Source organism: Garra rufa, chromosome 12 (genome assembly GCF_049309525.1).
Source record: "Garra rufa chromosome 12, GarRuf1.0, whole genome shotgun sequence".
Lineage (NCBI taxonomy): Eukaryota > Metazoa > Chordata > Actinopteri > Cypriniformes > Cyprinidae > Garra > Garra rufa.
In genome coordinates, this window is record NC_133372.1 from 24,213,330 (window position 1) to 24,233,497 (window position 20,168).

The following is a 20,168-nucleotide window of genomic DNA, read 5'->3' on the forward strand; positions in this document are numbered from 1 at the left end:
TTGTGCTTTCAATTATTATTGTTGTCTTCATTTAAAGTCTTTTCTCATCAAATATTGATATGCAAATACTTTAGTTAATAATTGTAATTATTGTAGAAATAATTGGGTTTGATTTCATTCATCTTCCGCATGTAATAAAAACGAAGCAAACTAACAAAAGGCCTTAAAAACAATGCAGGCGGAAGAAGCAACAACAAGTCACACTCTTCATTGTAACTGTGACTTTCTTGGAAGGTTCAAGTAAACACTTGAGCGTTCTCCAAGAATCCTAATGCGACTGTGTTGATCTCTGCTGTTTCATGCAGCTGCCTTCATCAATCACTTCATATCCATTACACCTTTTTTGCCCTTCTCTCATCTCTCCATTGAGTGCAGAGAATTCTGAACAGCACACAGGTCAAAGGTCTTTCTCCTCATGCAGGCCGCTGGGAGAAAGATTTGCGGTTGAACTTATTATAGCTCAAACAATGCTGTGAGTTCTGTCATCACATGGCCCACAGCCATGTCTTGCACATAGCGAAGACCAAATAAGCCGTTATGTTTGGCTGACAGGAAAAGAAAGTGGCAGCTGTACACGTCTGTCCTTTATTATGCCACGTATGATTAGGGCAGTAAATTCTAAATGATTTAGTGAGGCCTTTGATGTTCTCTGGATTCTGTTTACTGTTTGGATATATGACAGTATGATGTGGTCTGAACTCAAAGACCCAGTTTATGCCTGGTGACATAACACACACATCTATAGTTCAGTTCATAAAGATACTTAAATAATGAAGTATTATTGTTTAAAATAAAAATCAGTTTTGGAAGATATTACACATTGCAAATTTATGGAAGCCTCCACTTTTTTATTCAGTTTCCACCACTGAATAAACAATTAAAAAAGGTAATTGTGACTTTTTATTTTACAATTCTGACTTTTTTTCTTAGAATTGTGTGATACAAACTCGCAATTCTGACTTTTCCAGAATTGCATGGTATAAACTCAAAAATATAGTGAGAAATAAAGTCAGAATTGCAAGATATACATTTACAATTGTGAACAATAAAGTCAGAATTGCATGATATAAACTTGCAATTCTGAGAAATAAAGTCAGAATTGTGAGATATAAACTCACAATTCTGACTTTTTTTTCACAATTGCGTGATATAAATTTACATTTGTGAATAATCATTGTAATAAATAATAATAAATTGTGAAGTCAGAAATGCATGACATAAACTTGCAATTCCGAGAAATTAAGTCAAAATTGAGAAATAAACTCACAGTTTGGACTTTTTTTCATAATTGCGTGATATAAACTCACAATTGCGAGTAAAAAAAAGTCTGAATTGTGAGATATAAATAAAAACTTTTGAGAAGTAAAGCCAGAATTGCGAGATATAAACTCACAATTCTGACCTTTTTTTTTTTCAAAATTGTGTGATATAAACTTACAATAGCAAGAAATAAAGTCAGAATTGTAAGATATAAATTTACAGTTGTGAATAATAAAGTCAGAAATGCATGATATAAATTATAATTCTGAGAAATGAAGTCAAAATTGAGATATAAACACACAGTTCTGACTTTTTTCATAATTGCAGGATATAAACTCACAATTGCGAAAAAAAAGTCTGAATTGTGAGATATAAATTAAAAAATTTGAGAATTGCGAGATATAAACTTTCAACTCTGAGAAATAGTCACAATTGCAAGAAATAAAGTCAGAATTGCAAGATATAAATGTACAGTTGTGAATAATAAAGTCAAAAATGCATGATATAAATTACAATTCTGTGAAATGAAGTCAAAATGAGATTTCACAATTCTGTGAAATTAAGTCAAAATTTAGATATAAACTCACAGTTCTGACTTTTTTCATAATTGCAGGATATAAATTCACAATTGCGAGAAAAAAAAGTCTGAATTGTGAGATATAAATTAAAAATTTTGAGTTATAAAGTCAGAATTGCGAGATATAAACTTTCAACTCTGAGAAATAGCCACAATTGCAAGAAACAAAGTCAGAATTTCAAGATATAAATTTACAATTGTGAATAATAAAGTCAGAAATGCATGATATAAATTACAATTCTGTGAAATGAAGTCAAAATTGAGATATAAACTCACAGTTCTGACTTTTTTTCATAATTGCGTGATATAAACTCACAATTGCGAGTAAAAAAAGTCTGAATTGTGAGATATAAATAAAAACTTTTGAGAAGTAAAGCCAGAATTGCGAGATATAAACCTTTTTTTTTCAAAATTGTGTGATATAAACTTATAATAGCAAGAAATAAAGTCAGAATTGTAAGATATAAATTTACAGTTGTGAATAATAAAGTCAGAAATGCATGATATAAATTACAATTCTGTGAAATGAAGTCAAAATTGAGATATAAACTCACAGTTCTGACTTTTTTCATAATTGCATGATATAAACTCACAATTGCGAGAAAAAAGTAAGAATTGTGAGATATAAATGAAAAATTTTGAGTTATAAAGTCAGAAATGTGAGATATAAACTTGCAACTCTGAGAAATAAAGTCAGAATTGAGATATAAACTCACAATTCTTTTTTTTCACAACTGTGTGATATAAAATTACAATAGTGAGAAATAAAGTCAGAATTGCAAGATATAAATTCACAATTGTGAATAATTAAGTTTTAAGAATTGCCTGATATAAACTCGCAATTCTGAGGAATAAAGTCAGAATTGTGAGACATAAACTCACAATTGCGGGGAAAAAAGTCAGAATTGCGAGATGTTAATTCAATATTGCAAATAAAGTCAGAAATGCAGGATATAACCTTACAATTGTGAGAAATAAAGTCAGAATTGTAAGATATAAACTTGCAACTTTGAAAGACTTTTTTTCATGATTGCATGATATAAGCTCGCATTTGCGAATAATAAAGTCAGATTTGCGTGATATAAACTCGCAATTGTGAGTTATCAAGTCAGAATTGTGAGATATAAACTCATAGTTGCAAGAAACAAAATTATAATTGCAAGATGATAAACTCATGAGTTTCTCATATCTCACAATTCTCAGAATTAAAAGTCAGAATTTGTATCACGCAATTGTAAGATGAAAAGTCGAAATTGTGATATAACCACATAATTGCCTTTTTTATTTTTTATTCAGTGGTGGAAATGGGCTTCTATACAAATCTGAATGACTTAATTTCATTTGTCGAACACAAAACAGTATATTTCTTTCTTTCTTTCTTTCTTTCTTTCTTTCTTTCTTTCTTTCTTTCTTTCTTTCTTTCTTTCTTTCTTCTTCTTTCAAAATATCTTTCCACGGAAGACATAAAGTCAAACAGATCCAAACATCACGACAGTGTGTAAATATAAAAAAATATCAAGTTTAAATTAATAAAATGAAAGTAATTTCTTTGATACACCCTTCACCACCCAACATTATTAAGATCTGGGCTCTGTGAAAATTGCTTGTTTATCTTATGTAAAAAGCTACAGGATTCTTTGATTTTCCTGATTATACTGGCATTCATTCAAATTTTGAAAAGAATTAGGTGTATCGTTATACAGCAGTGACCGTCACCTTGTGTGGGTCAGAATTGCATCCTCTATTGTATGCTTAAATATGCTACACACAGTAATAAAGTGGTTATTTAACAGGTTGGGAGTGTAATGCTGTCACTGGCAGTGAGGACTAATAGGAAATGATAATAATAGACATAGACATAGATTGCTGTTAAATGCTTCCATGGACACTAAAAGCATTTAACAAAAAAATATAATAGACAATAGGCCTACGTGATAGTTGGCCACACTGTTTAAAAGAGCTCTAGTGGAGAGCATGCAATGTAATGGCCATTTCTTTAGCATTGCTGTAATGTGGGACTAGAGTTCACCTGAGGGGCACGGTGGATGTGACGGGAGCTGTTTATGTCCTGACAGCCTTAGTTCACCTCCACGTTAATTAGAAGGTTGAAGGAATGGTCTTTGGCAGGAGAGTAGGAATGACCTGAAAAATGGGAAGGACTCATTATAAACCGTATCAGCCTGGCTCATGAATATTAATTAGATGACGAAACGATTGCCCAGTGGTCCTAACTGAATTACTTAAAAGACTGGAAAATAGGGTTTGCATTTGGTTTGCAAAGGCTTGGTGTAAAAGTTACAGTTTTACGTGGTTGACTACAGCTCTTTTTTTCCTTGCACCTCAGCCAAGCAAAACAAAGCTTATGAACACAAAGCGAAGACATTTCACAATATTGCTGGTATTACTGTATGCTTTATCATATAAATCCAACCTTGGTGTACAAAAGAGAGAAAAAAGAATGTACAGACTCCAAGCTTTTCATGAAAATTATAAGAATTTGAAAAATGTATGTGAATTTCAGTCAGTAAATCAATAAGAAGGCTTCACTTTCAGGAAAAACTTTTTTGTGTGTGTTTAAAAAACTCTTGTTTTTGTATTGCAATCAAAAGTAATATTTTGAAATATTTATACAACAGTTATTTCTGGTCCTCGAATCTGATTGGCTAATAAGAGTGCGATATTAGGGTCTAACAGGCATTTCACTGTTTGCAACTGTATCACTCCGCTTGCGGTATTTCTCACAGCAGGTGTTATGGCGGACATTTAAATCCACCAATTAAAAAAAAAAAAAAAACATTACTGTTTTCAGGCGAAAATTGTACTTGTTTATAGTTTAAATATGCAATTTGTTAATAAAGATAACGTTTATTTAAAAATTAGCTTCAACGTTTTCGGACATGGGAGCTCCAGAGCGTCAGAGGCTGCTCAGTGCTCATGAACCCACCGAGAGCAGCCTTAGCTTGGCCAGATCTTCTGGAATTTACAGCTAGTATTAAGTAATCGTAGTATTAGTGGTAGTAATAGTAATAATTATTAATAGTGTTTAGTAGAGACACAGTGTGTGTGTTCGTGATGGTGATTTTAGTTACGTTGTTCCGCCATGTGATGGCGACAAATGACTGTCCGCAGTAAAGACTTTTATATTGACAAAGATAACGCTTTCCTCAGCAGATGTTCAAACTAATCTTTTATTGTGAATATGAGATTGAGCTTGAGAATGAATGCTGTATCAGATGCAGGTAATCACATTAGCTTAGTCCATCTCTCTCTCATAATACTCTACTACACTTAATTCACTGCTTTTAATATAGTAATAGCCTACAATAAGCTATAAATGAAGCAATTCAACGTTCCTTTGTTACTAGTACTTGCTGTTAAACTGTCAGATGAACAGATTTGAATCCATGGCGGAAGAATGTAGTTCTCTGCACAAAAGAGGGTTTTTAAAGGCACTCCGTTGTTGCTTACATATATGTATTTACTTACTTGTGCCGTCAAACTGTATCACACTCATAGATGTGAGGTATATCGGCACACAGTGATTACCTCACGTCTGCTTGTGTGATATTGCTCATTCATAATAACTGTTTTCTATTTGAATATATTTTAAATTGTAATCTAGGCTTCGATTTCACATGATCCATTACAAATCATTGTAATATGGTGATTTGTTGATAAAGCAACATTGCTTAGCATTATCAGTGTTAAAAACAGCTATTCTTCAATAGCCATTAAGAACCTTTAGTTTTAAGAGTGTATGTAGTGTACAAATCATTACCAAATCAAAAACGCAACTTAGAAACATTAGTTTAATAGTAACTGTGACTTTGTAGGGCATAACTATTTAAGTAGAAAAGCCATTTTTGAAAAGGTCATATGGATTTTTCCTAAAAAGTACTAGTAAAGTCTTGAAAACATTCAGTGGAGAATAGAAGAAAATGTATTCGAAAACTTTGCATGGGTGGAATGGACAGGATCAACAATAAAAGACTAAGTATGTGAGCTGTCTGCACGGCCTTTTGTCAAAGCAAGCAGCATATGCTTGTGGTTTCTACGGGAACGTTAAGATTCTCATTTGTGGGTTTCCTGTCAGGTTTCCACAGAGAGACTTATGTGGGGAGTCTGACATAACAGCCGGTAGTCGGTTAGCTGATGACCAGCCAAATGTGCAGGGAGAGAGACAGAAGGAAATAAAAAAGAAATAAGTGTGCAGGATCTGATGAAAACATAACAAAAACATGATGAGAAAATACAATTATGAAAATTCATCCACAAGTTGTGTGTAAGCAACTTCACAAAGTCGTCCCCTGCTTCAGAAGGAAAGATTTGCAACGGCTACTCAAAGTCCTCCAGTTTTGGAGGAAAGATTTAACAGCGTTTCCAACACTTTCAAGTGTTTCCATTCATTTCATCACCGACAGATAATCCCGCTTTATGATAATCGTTGGCTAGACAGCATAGTAGACAATGTAAAAACAGCACTTTAAGCCACTTACCACCTAGAAACTGTGCAAATGTCTTTAACTGAAACATAAGTTGAATTTTGCTGGAGAATTAGATGCACATCCTCTTAGGAGTACTTAGGGGACATGTCACGAACTTTACAGATGCCTTAATACAGTAATCTCTGGGTTTGATGCCAATGGGAACTGAACTCAATAATATGACATATCATTTCCAGTGATGGGCTGACGACTGACCCGGTTTTAAAGATGGAAAATGAACATATGACATGCATCTTAAAGACATGACAGCTTTTAGTCAGCTTAATTCAGACCTCTGCTTGAAGTTTCGTGTCTCACTTGAGCCAAGCTAGGACATAAGGAGCCAAATAAGATTGTCACAAATGAAACCGAAGCTGCCCTAATTTTTCATAAACCTCTAACTTGCATGTATTTTAAAAGCAAATACGAAATTCAGCTATGTTTTTCGAAGGCTTATCAGCATAACAGAAATCAATTCTGAAAAATGAAAGCACAGATTAGCCGAAGGAAATTAAGATGTCGGAATTTGAAAAATGTGTGTCAGTTTGCATTAAAAGGCAACAGAAATAAATGCGAGTTTTAAGGAGTACACACAAAAACGTAAGGGCTGATAAATATATAAATAACTGGCCAATAAAATGTGACCAATGTAAATGCTAAAAAAATAAATACACAAATTACCATCCAAGGAGGTTGGTAAGGATTTTATTTTTCAGTAGTACTTAAGCAAGGACTTGTTAAACTTACAAAAAAGGACCAAAAATATTAAGCAGAATGGTAACATTTTACAATAAGATGCATTTGTTAACATTAGTTAATGTATTAACATGAACAAACAATCAACAATATATTTATTACAGTAACTTTGTTAATAAAAATATGGTTGTTCATTGTTAGTTCATGTTAGTTCACAGTGCATTAACTAATGTTACCAAACACAACTTTGTATCAATACTGCGCTAGAAAATGTTGAAATTAATAAATGCTGTAGAAGTATTGTTTATTGAAACTTTATTTTTATTTGAATTGAAAAGAAGGTTTTTTACAGTGAAAAAAGGTTCTTTAGATTATTAAAAAGTTCTTTACACTAAGAAAGAAAACTCTTTTGAGAACTTTTCAGGTCCCTGTTTGTAACTGAGCCAAACATGTCTTAGTCTATAAAAGTTAAAAAATGTTTTTTTTAAGATCTTTTTGACTTTTTAAAGCCAAATTACTAAATATGTGACCCTGCACCACAAAACCAGTCATAAGGGTCAATTTTCTTAAATTGAGATTCATACATCATCTAAAATCTGAATAAGACTGGTTTTGTGGTCCAGGGTCACATTAATTTAGATAAACTAAATGTTTTACCTCCTCAAAACATGCCCATTTCCTTAAATCATTAAATGCATTGTGTTCTTTTTTTTAAGATTGCTAAGATGACTCAGTCTAAGTCTAAGATAACTTTGTTTTTACTTTGTACAACAGATTCTATGCAAATACAAAAAACTAAGAACAGGTTATTACAGTACAGTACCGCCAGCATATAAATCCTCCATAAACGCCGCTGTTTGCGCAACTGCACAAACATGCAAGGCCCAATGCAAATTCAGAGCAAATCAGAGAACATGTACCCAGCACTATTTGGCACCCTTTTGGGTTGTGTGTCCTCACATGTCCTCACATGAACCAGTAGCCCCTCTTTATCTGCCATGTGACCTGCCTGCCTTAAATTACGTAGTAAATTCCCTCCGCTTGATACAAACCCCTCTTTCTCATCCAGCCCGCATTCCTCTTTTATTTTCAACCAATGGCCTGCACTGCTCTCTGCTGATCTCTTTAGCATTTTTGGACTGATGTTTCACTTTTCAAATCCCGTCTTTCCACTTTCACCGAAACCTCCATTTTGTCTGTTGCACTTTGTAGAGAAACCCCATGGTTCTGGACTGGAACGTCTTTTTGGAACGTGTCCACCTGCAGATATACAAGATCCATCCTTGCATGTGAATTAAATATACATGGCTACACTATGAGTTTCCATTTGGTGCTCTAAATCAAAATGATTCTCATTTACAGCCTTGCTAGTTTTCATTTAAGATCTATTTTTTCACTGGTATAGTGCAGAAATTATTCAGCGTGGTGCTTCTGAAGTCCTTTTTAGTGAAGATCACACTACTGGGATTGTAGATTCGAGGGCATCACCTCTCCATTGTACTTGTTCCATTTTGCTCCCGCACAATAGTTTAATCCCCCCTTTTATGTCTCTAAATTTTAAAACTCTCTTTTGTGTCTCTCTCGAATTCCTGTCAGATCTCCACAAACCAGCATTGTCGGCTCCTCTATGCTTCGAGAAGGACATCTCCAAAAACCTCAAACCCAGAGTGGCGTTTCCAGCCAAATGAAGCCATAAATCAGTCTGTTGTATATTATAGTTAATTAAGAGCAGGACTGAACCTCAGAGCTGCAGCGGATGCTAGAGAGAATACGGACGGATAATTACAGATAAAATAATGCGTTTAGGACGTCTCTCCCTGCCGTAGCACATTTTGAGAGCTTCTCCACAAAGATAAACCATTGGAAAAGTCACAATGGTAATTATAACACTTTATTCTTCTAGGCCTGCGAAGGATTAGAGATTTATATCACCCATTTTACTTCATTTTAATTTTTTCGTTTCGTTTGTTATAGTTTCTTTAAATACATTTATTAATATATTAATTAATACGTTAAAATTTCTGGTAAATAAATAGTTATTTTAGTTTCTTTTAAATACTATTTTAAAAGTTTTAATAAATTTAGTTTGAAAAAAGTTTTATAATTAGTTGTTTGTGGTTTGATTTGTGTGTGTATTTTAGGATAGGGTAGAGATGTTAATATGGTAGATGGTGTGTGCGCTTTTTTAACATTTCCCAGCTGAGTTTCATGCCAGTGATACGACTAAACTGGAGATGCTCGCTGCCAAATGCACCCAGCCATTCATTTTGTTTACTGCGGTGTGTTTAAATGCCGGTGCAAAGATGCTTCTGCTTGAACTTCAGTTGTAAATCAAATTGATTGGGGAATTTGGAGCGCAGACAAAAATGTCAATGCATCTAAATATGTACCAAATAAACATGCAACGTGCTGCACAGATTACAAAAGTGACATTCCATGGAAAGCTCCTCTGGTTTTATGACTGTCAAGTGTGGAGATTTTCATCTCATAAACAGTATGCGAATGGATGCTCTTTTGAAATGGTATATTTGTCAGTTGCTACTGTGCCAGTATCAATGCAAGAGGAGGTTGCACAGAGTTCAAACAGAGATTTGTATAATGCAAAATTAAGTTCCTCTTGTCCACTTTCAGCCTCAAATAACTTCTGCGCATTTAAATGAATACAAAGAAACCTGTTGACAATGCGGAATGACAAGATTACAGCCGTCATTCTACTGTATGGATTACAGTTATTATATTACAGCATTAGTTCTAGTTCTCAGACTTTTCAGGCCATGATGCTTTGATAAAATAAAAACATAGACATGTCCAGAGTTATACATTTTGAAGGGTATTTTTTCAACCTAAAGGGCTGAAACAAGGGAAGATTTTTACAGGGTTTGGGGTTGTAAGGCAGTTTTCTTTGTAAAACCACTTTTTGAAGTATATTTATTGTGAAAATTGCTATAGCATTAGATTTAAATTGAATCGAATATGCTTCTCTTTAAGGGATAGTCATTAATTACTCACCCTTATGTTGTTCCAAACCCGTAAGACCTTTGTTCATCTTGGGAACACAAATTAAGATATATTTTTGATGAAATCTGAGAGCTTTCTGACCCTGCATAGACAGCAATGCAACTGACACATTCACGGCCCAGAAAGGTAGTAAGGACATCATTGAAATCGTTCATGTGACATCAGTGGTTCAACTTTAATGTTATGAAGCTATGAAAACAAAAGCAACAACTTTATTCAACAATTTATTCTCTTCCCTGTTAGTCTTCAACGCACATTCACCATAAAAGCTCTGAGATTTCATCACAAATATCTTAATTTGTCTTCCGAAGATGATGAAAGTCTTATGGGTTTGGAACGACTTGAGGGTGAATAATTCATGACATAAATTTATTTTCTGGTTGTACTATCCGTTTAAGCTGTATACATAAAAAAAAAAAAAAGTTAGCTGATGAGTGAATATTTTTGTTTAGGTATTTTAAATGATTTTCTTTGAATTTAGTAAATTGACAGTATGATACCATTTTGGAAAGAATATGTTGTCTTTATAATATTAAATCTCATTTTTTTAATATTAATACTTAGATGTAACGATATCAAAATCTCACTATACGATAATATCATGTTATGAAGCCCACAATGTTTATTATGATTTTTTTTAAAGACATTTTACATGTTTTTGTACATTTCAGAGTGAAATTATTCTATCGAATGTACTTTGAGAGTTCAAAATTAAGTTCTTAACTAAGAAAACAGGTTCTTAACTAAAAATACGCAAGTCAGAAAAAATTGTATCTGAACTTTAAAGGGGACTCAACCTTCTTTTTATTTGTGGTATACTGTCTCAGTCTAAATTACATTCACACTGGTGTTAGGAAGCCAAACTAATTTAAATATAACAATTTTAAAACAATTTTATATTGGTGTTATTCCTATGATAGTAATAGCTAGTGTTGGGTCGAGTCCACCTAAGTCGAGTCCGAGTCGAGTCCGAGTGTTTATCTCTTCGAGTCCGAGTCCAACTAAACACTACTGTTTTTCAGTATCTTAACCTTGTTTTAACCTTTACAACTACATTAAGGCAATGACAATTTAAATGTAAAAAAGCAAACCGCTATTGCATATTGCCATTTGGATTTTTTATTTCACACCATCTCATCTCATCTCATCTCATCTCCTAATTAGTGTCCTGCTCAGCAAACTTTAAAGTCATGTAACAGAAGTTATAACTTATGTATTGTGCCATATTTTATAGTGAAACAGCTTTTAGAATGTGAAAAATTATAGGGCACGAGAGGACTTGACTTTATTTGCTGTTATATAGTAAATATATAAATTCAACGGGGTTGGTAGGAAGCTTAGTGAATGAGACCTGAGGAGCAGAAAATTCACCTCTTATCTCTGATTTTGGCTGTTTTGGGTTTTATATGACGAATGGTAAGACCTTAGACAGGGTTGCATTGGCATTGACATGGCATTTTGATTTTTTTTCTTGGATACAAATGAGGCTGTAAGGGGACAGTTTTTAAGTAGCAGTCTATGGAGCCCATGGAATAAAAGAGTAAAAAAAAAGTAAATTTGAGTTTATATTTAAAAATTCTGACTTTATTTTGACAATTCCGAGAATATATATCACAATTTTGATAAGAAATGACATTCTCCCTTTTCCCCTCAGCTCAAAATCATGAGTTTAAATCGCACACTTCTGACATTTTTCCCCTCAGAAAACTCTGTTGAGTTCATTTGAGTAATAAAGTCCGAAATACAACATATAAACATCATATAAAAAAATTCTGAATTGTGTCATAAAATAGGTAAATGTAATATGACGCAGTCTGCTGCAGCAGGTTTACGCTGCTGTCGCTTTAAGACCGGATGCACAGATCAGATATTGTGACACAACTGTATTTCTCCCAACAGGCTTTCAAGTACTGGCAAGACTTTTAAACACTGTGAATACTGAATGTCACTTTCGTAATAATGCATCAAGTCAGTAAAATTTCCATCAACTGTTCCTGGACTTGGCTGGACTCGGCAATTATTCCCGAGCTTGAGCTTGAGTCCGAGTCAAGTCCGAGTCAAAATGCATCCGAGTCCGTGACAAGTCCAAGTCCGCTAAAAATTGAACTCGAGACCGGACTCGAGTCCGAGTACAAGTCCGAGTACCACAACTCTAGTAATAGCCATATATTGTAAAACAATTGCACTGTAAAATAAATGAAAATGAATATTTCATAGGTATATTATTTTTGCTTTACACTTCAGTAGAGAAATTACAATACTTCTTTCCTTTTTTGGACTGAAGTACCTGTTTAAACCGTTAGCTGACAACATTTCATATTGCACTTTTAAGCTTTTATTTAACAGAAAATTCCAGCTTCAGTGAAAACAGTCTCACTACAAATCTAGTGAAATGCTGTATCATCTCATAACTGGTAGCCGTTGTGTTCCCAAAGGCGGCTAAACTCACAGGACATGCAATAAACGAGTTCACTGTGAACTGAGCTGCTTTGAGGTGCAGAAAACACCAGATCATGAGCTGACTGCACGAATGAAGCGCGTTTGCTTTGAAATGCAAAGTGAAAACAGACTTGTTGAAGGGATTAAGCCATATTGTGCTTTCAGTTTTAGTTCATTTGACAGATACTGTCGAAAAAATAATGGCCTAAAACGCAACTTTTAAGACCTTTTATGTTAGAATATTGTAGTTTAAATATATTTTAAAAACACTTTTTGCTTGGAAGACCTATCGTTTCATATCGTCATAGACTGTTTTGCTATCACAAAACCACAATATTGATAATACCATTTCATCCCTATTTAATTCTATATATATTTTGTATAGTATATACTGTAAATGTACATTTTCCTAAGATATTGCATGAAAATGTATACAGAAGCTGCCTATTTGACGACAGGAGTAACTCGCAATTGGTTAATTCTATTGGTGAATAATCTCATTAACATTGAATATATTCTGTAATTTGATCTCTCTGGAAGTCATTAGAACTGCTTTAACATTAGATACCATAAAATTGAGTCAATAGCAGGGCAGTCTTTAAGTTCACAGAATTATCTTGACTTCTTTGTCAATCGCCACTCTTTTTCAGGGCAGGAGAATAAATTTGCAGTGCAGGCTGTGTTACGAAACGAGCGTTTACTGTGTATGCAAACACATAATACATCTGCATAAGCACATGATTGGATTGGAATAAAACCCTTTTTTACGGGTCACATCTGAGAAATGCACACATAATCGTCCCGTTAGAGGAAGTGTATTTCATCTGTGCTCTTATGCTCCACTGGCTTCATCTCGAGCTTGTTTTTCTTTTTTTTCTTTTTTTCTTTTTTTTTTAACTCAACCCTTAACAACATTCATGTTCCTGATTACCAATTATACCTCTCATGGTCCTTTCAAATAACTTTAATTACTGATTAGAATTCGGCTCTCACAAAGCCGGCACTTGAGTGTAATTGCTCAATAAAGAGTTGAGTGGAAATGTGTGGTAATAAGTAGGTGTTCCTGCTGCTTGTCTCATTAGCGAGTAAGCACTGCCTTCGCTTCCCGGTCCGCATAAATGGAGCCTCTCTCATTCACGGCACAGGGGCCCCCTGGACTCTCTATAGCGAACCAGCAACCAGATAACATGTGCTCATCTCGCTGACCTCATACCGCAGACACCTCACTGATCACACATGTATAATGTTCGTGCTTGTTTTTGTAACATGGTGTCACAAGGCAAAGTCCTATCTAGCATTAACTGTGAGCAACTGAAATCTAGTTGTCAGGCTCAAGTTGGCCATTATGTGATGTTACATGTTCTGTTGACCCGATGGCTCATGGGAGGCCCTGCAAGTGTTACGGTTTGTTCTTATGTGCATTTGTCAGAAGAAATAACAGGTAATAACTCCTGTTTAACTGCCTGGCTGTATCTACCTATATAGACAATTGCTTTCTCAAATGAAATGAAACCTCATAAGTGACTTATGAAGGATACAACTTAGGAAGCAAGTCAAATAATGTAGCTCGAGAAAAATATACTGAAGACTTGGGGCCAGTGCAAACTGTCATTTGGCGTTACAATAAGACACGCAGTGAAGATTATTAGAATTAGCGCTAAAAAAGTGTGTTTTATATATTTCCAGGAATTTCCCTTTCAGATGCAAAATTTATGGGAGGAGAGTATTAAAATTAATACTAACGTTTGTGCTCGTCAAATTACTGGAATTTGCAGCATTAAATTTTAACACCCAAAAAATTCTTAAAGCAGGCGGATATTTGTGCTGCTCTTGGTAGATACAACTGGTCATTATGGAGAATGTTCTTTAATGTGCACATTGATCATAAATGGGTGCTTTTATGGAGTTGCGCTCTAACACTCATTTGCCCTGTTTAGTAAATCTGGCCCTTGATTTAAGTTTTCTGTTAGTATGCTGCTAAGCTAACAAAGTTCAAAAAAAAAAAAATCTGTTAAATAGTCTGTTTTTTTTAAATAATTTTACTAGTATATTTTTGTTGCTTGTCTTCCAATTTTTTAATGCCAAGTTTTAGACATTTTATTTATATATTTGTCTTTCTGTCCATTTCTTATTGTTTTTGTGTGTGCATTTATTTATTTATTTATTTTTATATGTTTTTTCCATACCACACAAAGATATGCATAAAAGTATTATTTATAATTGACACTACTTTTGAGCTTGGGTTATTGAGATATTGATATATATATATATATATATATATATATATATATATATATATATATATATATATATATATATATATATATATATATATACACACACACACACACACACACACTACTAGTCAAAAGTTTGGACACACTTCCCCATTTTCTTTGTTCAAAAGTTTGGGAACAGTATGATTTTTTTATTTTTAAATAAGTTTCTAATGCTCGTCAAGGCTGTTTATTTGGTAAAAAATGTATAAAAAGTAATAAAACGTTATTTTATTTTAATATACATTAAAAATCTAATTTATTTCTGTGATCAAAGCTGAATTTTTCAGCATCATTACTCCAGTATTCAGTGTCACAGGATCCTTCAGAAATCATTATAATATGCTGATGTATTATTTATTATCAGTGCTGGAATCAGTGTTACTTAATTTTTTTTTATTTTTTTTTTTAACCTGTGATACTTTTTTCAGGATTCAACATTTATTTAAACATTAATTTCAAAAGTTTGGGGTCAGTAAATTGTTATTCCTTCTCTTTTTTTTTTTTAAAGAAATGATTACTATATATACAGTTGTCCAGAGACAAGAACAGGTATTGTTTTGGTTTTAGGACAACTTTGATAAAAGGTTTTGATCCACTTCTATCCAATTTAGATTTATTTTATAATATTTAGATTTATAAATATATTTATTTTTATTTTTTATTTATTTTATTTGTAATTTTTGAGTCTCATCAAAGCTTCATTTATTCGATCAAAAATAGTAAAAAATGCATTTATTTATTTGTTTTATCTTTGAGTGTTTTGAGTCTCTCATGTTCAATTCATTTTAAATTCTCCAGTCTTCAGTGTCACATGATCCTTCAGAAATCATTCTAAGATGTGACCCTGGACAACAAAACCAGTCAATTTTATGAAACTGAGATTTATACATCATCTAAAAGCTGAATAAATGGTTTGTTAGGACAATATTTGACTGAGATAAAACTATTGGAAAATCTGGAATCTGAGGGTGCAAAGAAAAATCTAAATATTGAGAAAATCACCTTTAAAGTAGTCCAAATTAATTTCTTAGCAATGCATATTACTAATCAAAAATTAAGTTTTAATATGTTTGTTTGGAAATTTACGAAAATATCTTCATGGAACATGATCTTTACTCAATATCCTAATGATTTTTGGCATACAAGAAAAATCAATAATTTTGACCTATACAATGTGCTGTTTGCAATTGCTACAAATATACCTGTGCTACTTACAGTATGACTGGTTTTGTGGTCCAGAGTCACATGTGCTGATTTGGTGCTCAAGTAACTTATCTATTATTATCATATAATTCATATCTATTATTATCAGTGTTCAAAACAGCTCTAATACTTAATGTTTTTGAGGAAACCATTGTACAGCTATTTTCAGGACCTTTTTTTTTCACTGAGTATGTCGCAATGCATTGTAAGATTGTCCTCTCTGTGAAAGACACAGTATATGTAATGCTGCCTTAGAAAGTGGCTAAAACAGTAATAGTTTAGCTTTTATAATAACCTTTGCATTGAAAGTGCAGCTAAGCAAGGCTACTTGCGTAGGCAGCTCGTTAGGTTTTGGAACAGAGCTGTTAATAATATTACCAGGTCATCTCTATGCTATTTATTTTTTGAGTGAAAGTGCATTTACTGTTAATTGTCATTCAGAGGTTGCTGCTGGTTTTAACAGACTTCAGTCTAACTAGTAATTATTTAATAATTAGTAAATCACTGATTGTTTGACTCAAGTGGAAAATAGTTATATTTTCTTACTGGGTTTGTATTAAGTGGTACTGCCTTGATGTCTGTTCGTTAAAGTTAGTTGAAGACTAACTCCCTCTTTCAGTTTGCTCTGTAGTGGTACTGTCCCACACCTCCCTCTCTTGGTCTCTCTTTGCCCTGTTCTTCCAGGCCTCCTCAATAAATCATGCCGTCTTTGAAACATTTACATCTCTCGTGTTGCCCTGAATTGAGAAATCCAAACATCATTGGATGTCGGAGAGACATAAGATATTAAGGAACTTAAGATATTAATTTTGTGTCAACTTGCAACTTACAAGTGACTTAAGGATGTAAGCTAAAGCAGAGAAAAGTACAAACGGAGATCTGGGGGGAGAAGAAAGGGAAATGTGGGACGCTTTTCCTTTTTTTTATTTTAGAATGCTTAAGATGGTTGTAGTACTTATGAGTTTTCACAGAGGTCATGAGGTTATTACATAAAAGGTTCACGTAAAATGCTCTTGAGCCTTTGGGGAATGTTTGATGAAATGTTGTCCACAGAAATATTACATTGTACCCAAAAACGAAGCATGTGATATTTTTCTGTCTGCGTTACTTTTTCAGCATTGTAGACATTTCAAAACCATAGTTAATTAATTTGGCCAGCAGACTCGGATAAACAACATTTATGACATCAATTAGATCCAAAAGACAGATAAAAACTTCCAACAAGATTGGAAAAAAATAGATCAAAAGTATCTTCAAAGACAGCAGTGAATTCCTACTGCCTCTGCTAAAAGGCTGTAATTTGAAAAGCTCATGTCTGGATTGGTACTTAGACGGTCAAATGATTCAGTCCCAAATTGGACCCCGAGTGCAGCCAAATCATAAAAAATAATTTGGCGAGCCAATCTTGATCCTGCCTGAAACATGCAGTGGAACCCAATCCCTGGATTAGCTGTGGACTTTACAACTCAGCGATTGGCTTGTTGCCACACACTTAGCTGGACAAATATCCCGTCTCACTTGTTTTGAGCACAGTACTGAAATTTTCAATCTGTACAAACACCTACTTATGACAGCTTACACCATCTTAGTTAACCAAATGGTTGCTGTTAAATGTATTAATCTATCAGGGACAATATGGTAAGTGTGTGTAAGCCTCCCTCCTTTCAATTTCTACACACACTAATACTTTTACATACTTAGACTGTAGATATAAAACAATTTATGTTATGTGAAAGAATATTATATCCCGTAAAGCTTTCATCTGCCATTTTTTGTGACATCAAGGTTTGCCGGATTGATGTCAACTTGATCTGTCAGATTTGACAAAGTTTTCCACCCACTCTGACCTGTTGTGAAGTTATTCATCCCTGAGGAAGAGAGTTTATCATATTGACTCATGGGGTGTCTTACCTTTCTTGTTGTTGTGTCTTTTTTTACAGGAGACTATCCCCCACCTCCTCCACCTGTTGTTGACATCAGCGGTCTCCCGTCCCCTTCTAGTTACCCACCTCCTCCACCAATGGCAATGGATGAGGCCTCCCTTGGCTTTCAGGTGAGATTTGCTAAACCAGTCATCACAATATACCCTGATAGCACACACATCTTGGAGACGTCTATTTGACATCTGCATTTACATCTGCAAGACTTAGTTTGCTCATCTGCAATATGTCTATTGGATGTCAAATAGATGTCTATTAGATGTCTTTCAAGATGATTTTGAATGTGTTAAACTGACATCTTACAGACGTCTGCCAGACGTTTGTACACAGCAGATGCTTTCCAGATCGGGAGATCTTTAACCTTTAACCTAATCTTGCAGACGTATGTGTGCTATCTGGGTACAGTATGACCTCCAGTGGGGTTCAAATTTGTGACCCTGGACCACAAAACCAGTCATAAGAGAATAGAAAAGCTGAATAAATAACCTTTCCATTGATTTATGGTTCGTTGGGACATGACAATATTTGGCCGAGATACCACTCTTTGAAAATCTGGAATCTGAGGGTGCAAAAAAATCTAAATATTGAGAAGATCGCCTTTAAAGTTGTTCAAATGAATCTTAGCAATTATTAATCAAAAATTAAGTTTTAATGTATTTATGGTAGGAAATTTACAAAATGTCTTCATGGAACGTGATCTTTATTTAATATCCTAATGATTTTTGGCGTCTGACCCATACTTGCTACAAACATACCCGTGCTACTTAAGACTGGTTTTGTGGTCCAGGGTCACATTTGTCAAAATGTTTTATTTTATTTATTTGTTTATTTTTTTTTATGAAAAGTAGTTTTTTTTTTCCTTCACAGTAATAGCATTCAGTATTACTGTTTGTATTAAAAAGTCAGTATTTGTAATGCCCCCCTTTTGCTTTAATTACATTATGCACTCGAGCTGGCATAAACTGCACAAGCTTTTGCAAAACAAACATGATTTGTGAGTGTTCCAAATTATTTGCTTCAGTGGAAGCAAAGAAATATGACTTTTTGTACAAAGTTCACGTGGTAAACAAATTTGCTTATTTGATTAGTGACCTGAAATAGTGCATAATCTAAAATACTATTACTTTTTGTTTGGTTTGGTTTTTGTTTTCTATGTTTTGTCTTTGAAAATCATGACCAAAATCTGATTTAATGATTTTTAATCCCTAATATAATTTTAAGTCCTTTGAAAGTTTCATATCCCTATTCGTGTGTGTTACCGGCAAACCGTCAAAAAGGCCAGCCAAGCCTGTGCCTTTTTTTGTGGCTGTGTACTAGGCGTGTGTCCTAGTTGTTTACATATCTCATTAGCTCATTTGGCATTTCTCACTTAGAAATGAGTGAGGGCACAGGGAAGGCTGACACCTATTGGTTCACCTCAGTCATTTCCCCCCTAAGGGAGTCAGTCCTCCTTCAGAAAACTACAGCCTCAAAACTATTTGTGAGTAATTACACATTTGTGACCCTAGACCACAAAACCACTCATCTGGATATTTTTGTTTTAAAAATTGAGAGACATAAGCTTTCCACTGATTTATGGTTTGTTAGGAAAGGACAATATTTAATAATTGCCTGAGATTCAACTATTTGAAAATCTGGAATCTGAAGGTGCAAAAAAAAATCTAAAAACGAAAATTTACAAAATATCTTAATGGAACATGATCTTTGCTTAATATCCTTAAGATTTTTGGAAATTTTGACCCATTTTTCAGGTTCACATTTTTATTATTATTTAACACATACAGTACAAACTCTATTTTTCCATACCCAGTAAATTCCCAGGAAATGCATGGACTGCACTGTTCTAGCAGTAGGCATTTGATATAAATAATGTATATGGTTTACATTTTACATCATTGTTTTTGCTTTGGTCTGTTGAAAATGTGTCTGTGTAGTTGCATTTTGACTTGGTTTGCTGTACACTCTTAAAAATAAAGCTGCTTTAAAAGGTTTTCACACAGCGATGCCATAGAAGAACCATTTTTGGTTCCACAAAGAACAATTCAAAGGCTCTTTAAAGAACCATCTCTTTCTTACCTTTTTATAATCTGAAGAACCTTCTTTCGCCACAAAGTACCTTTTTTTAAACAGGTTCTTTATGGAACCATTTAAACAAAAAATGTTGTTCTATGGCATGGTGAAGCACCTTTATTTTTAAGTGTGTAAGACAGGATCCAGTCGCTGATAAGTGAAGACGAGACACTGCCATCTTTTTTTTTTTTTTTTTTGTGAG

At 33.9% G+C, this 20,168-nt stretch overlaps 1 protein-coding gene across 1 annotated transcript in view; it reads left to right on the forward strand.

Annotated features, from left to right (window-relative positions):
* Nucleotides 1-20,168, forward strand: part of lpp (LIM domain containing preferred translocation partner in lipoma) — a 263,077-nt gene that overhangs the window by 107,027 nt on the left and 135,882 nt on the right. Inside the window, exon 4 of the mRNA XM_073851395.1 lies at nt 17,897-18,009. Coding sequence (XP_073707496.1) covers nt 17,897-18,009 — 113 coding nt within the window. The remainder of the gene's footprint in view (nt 1-17,896; nt 18,010-20,168) is intronic.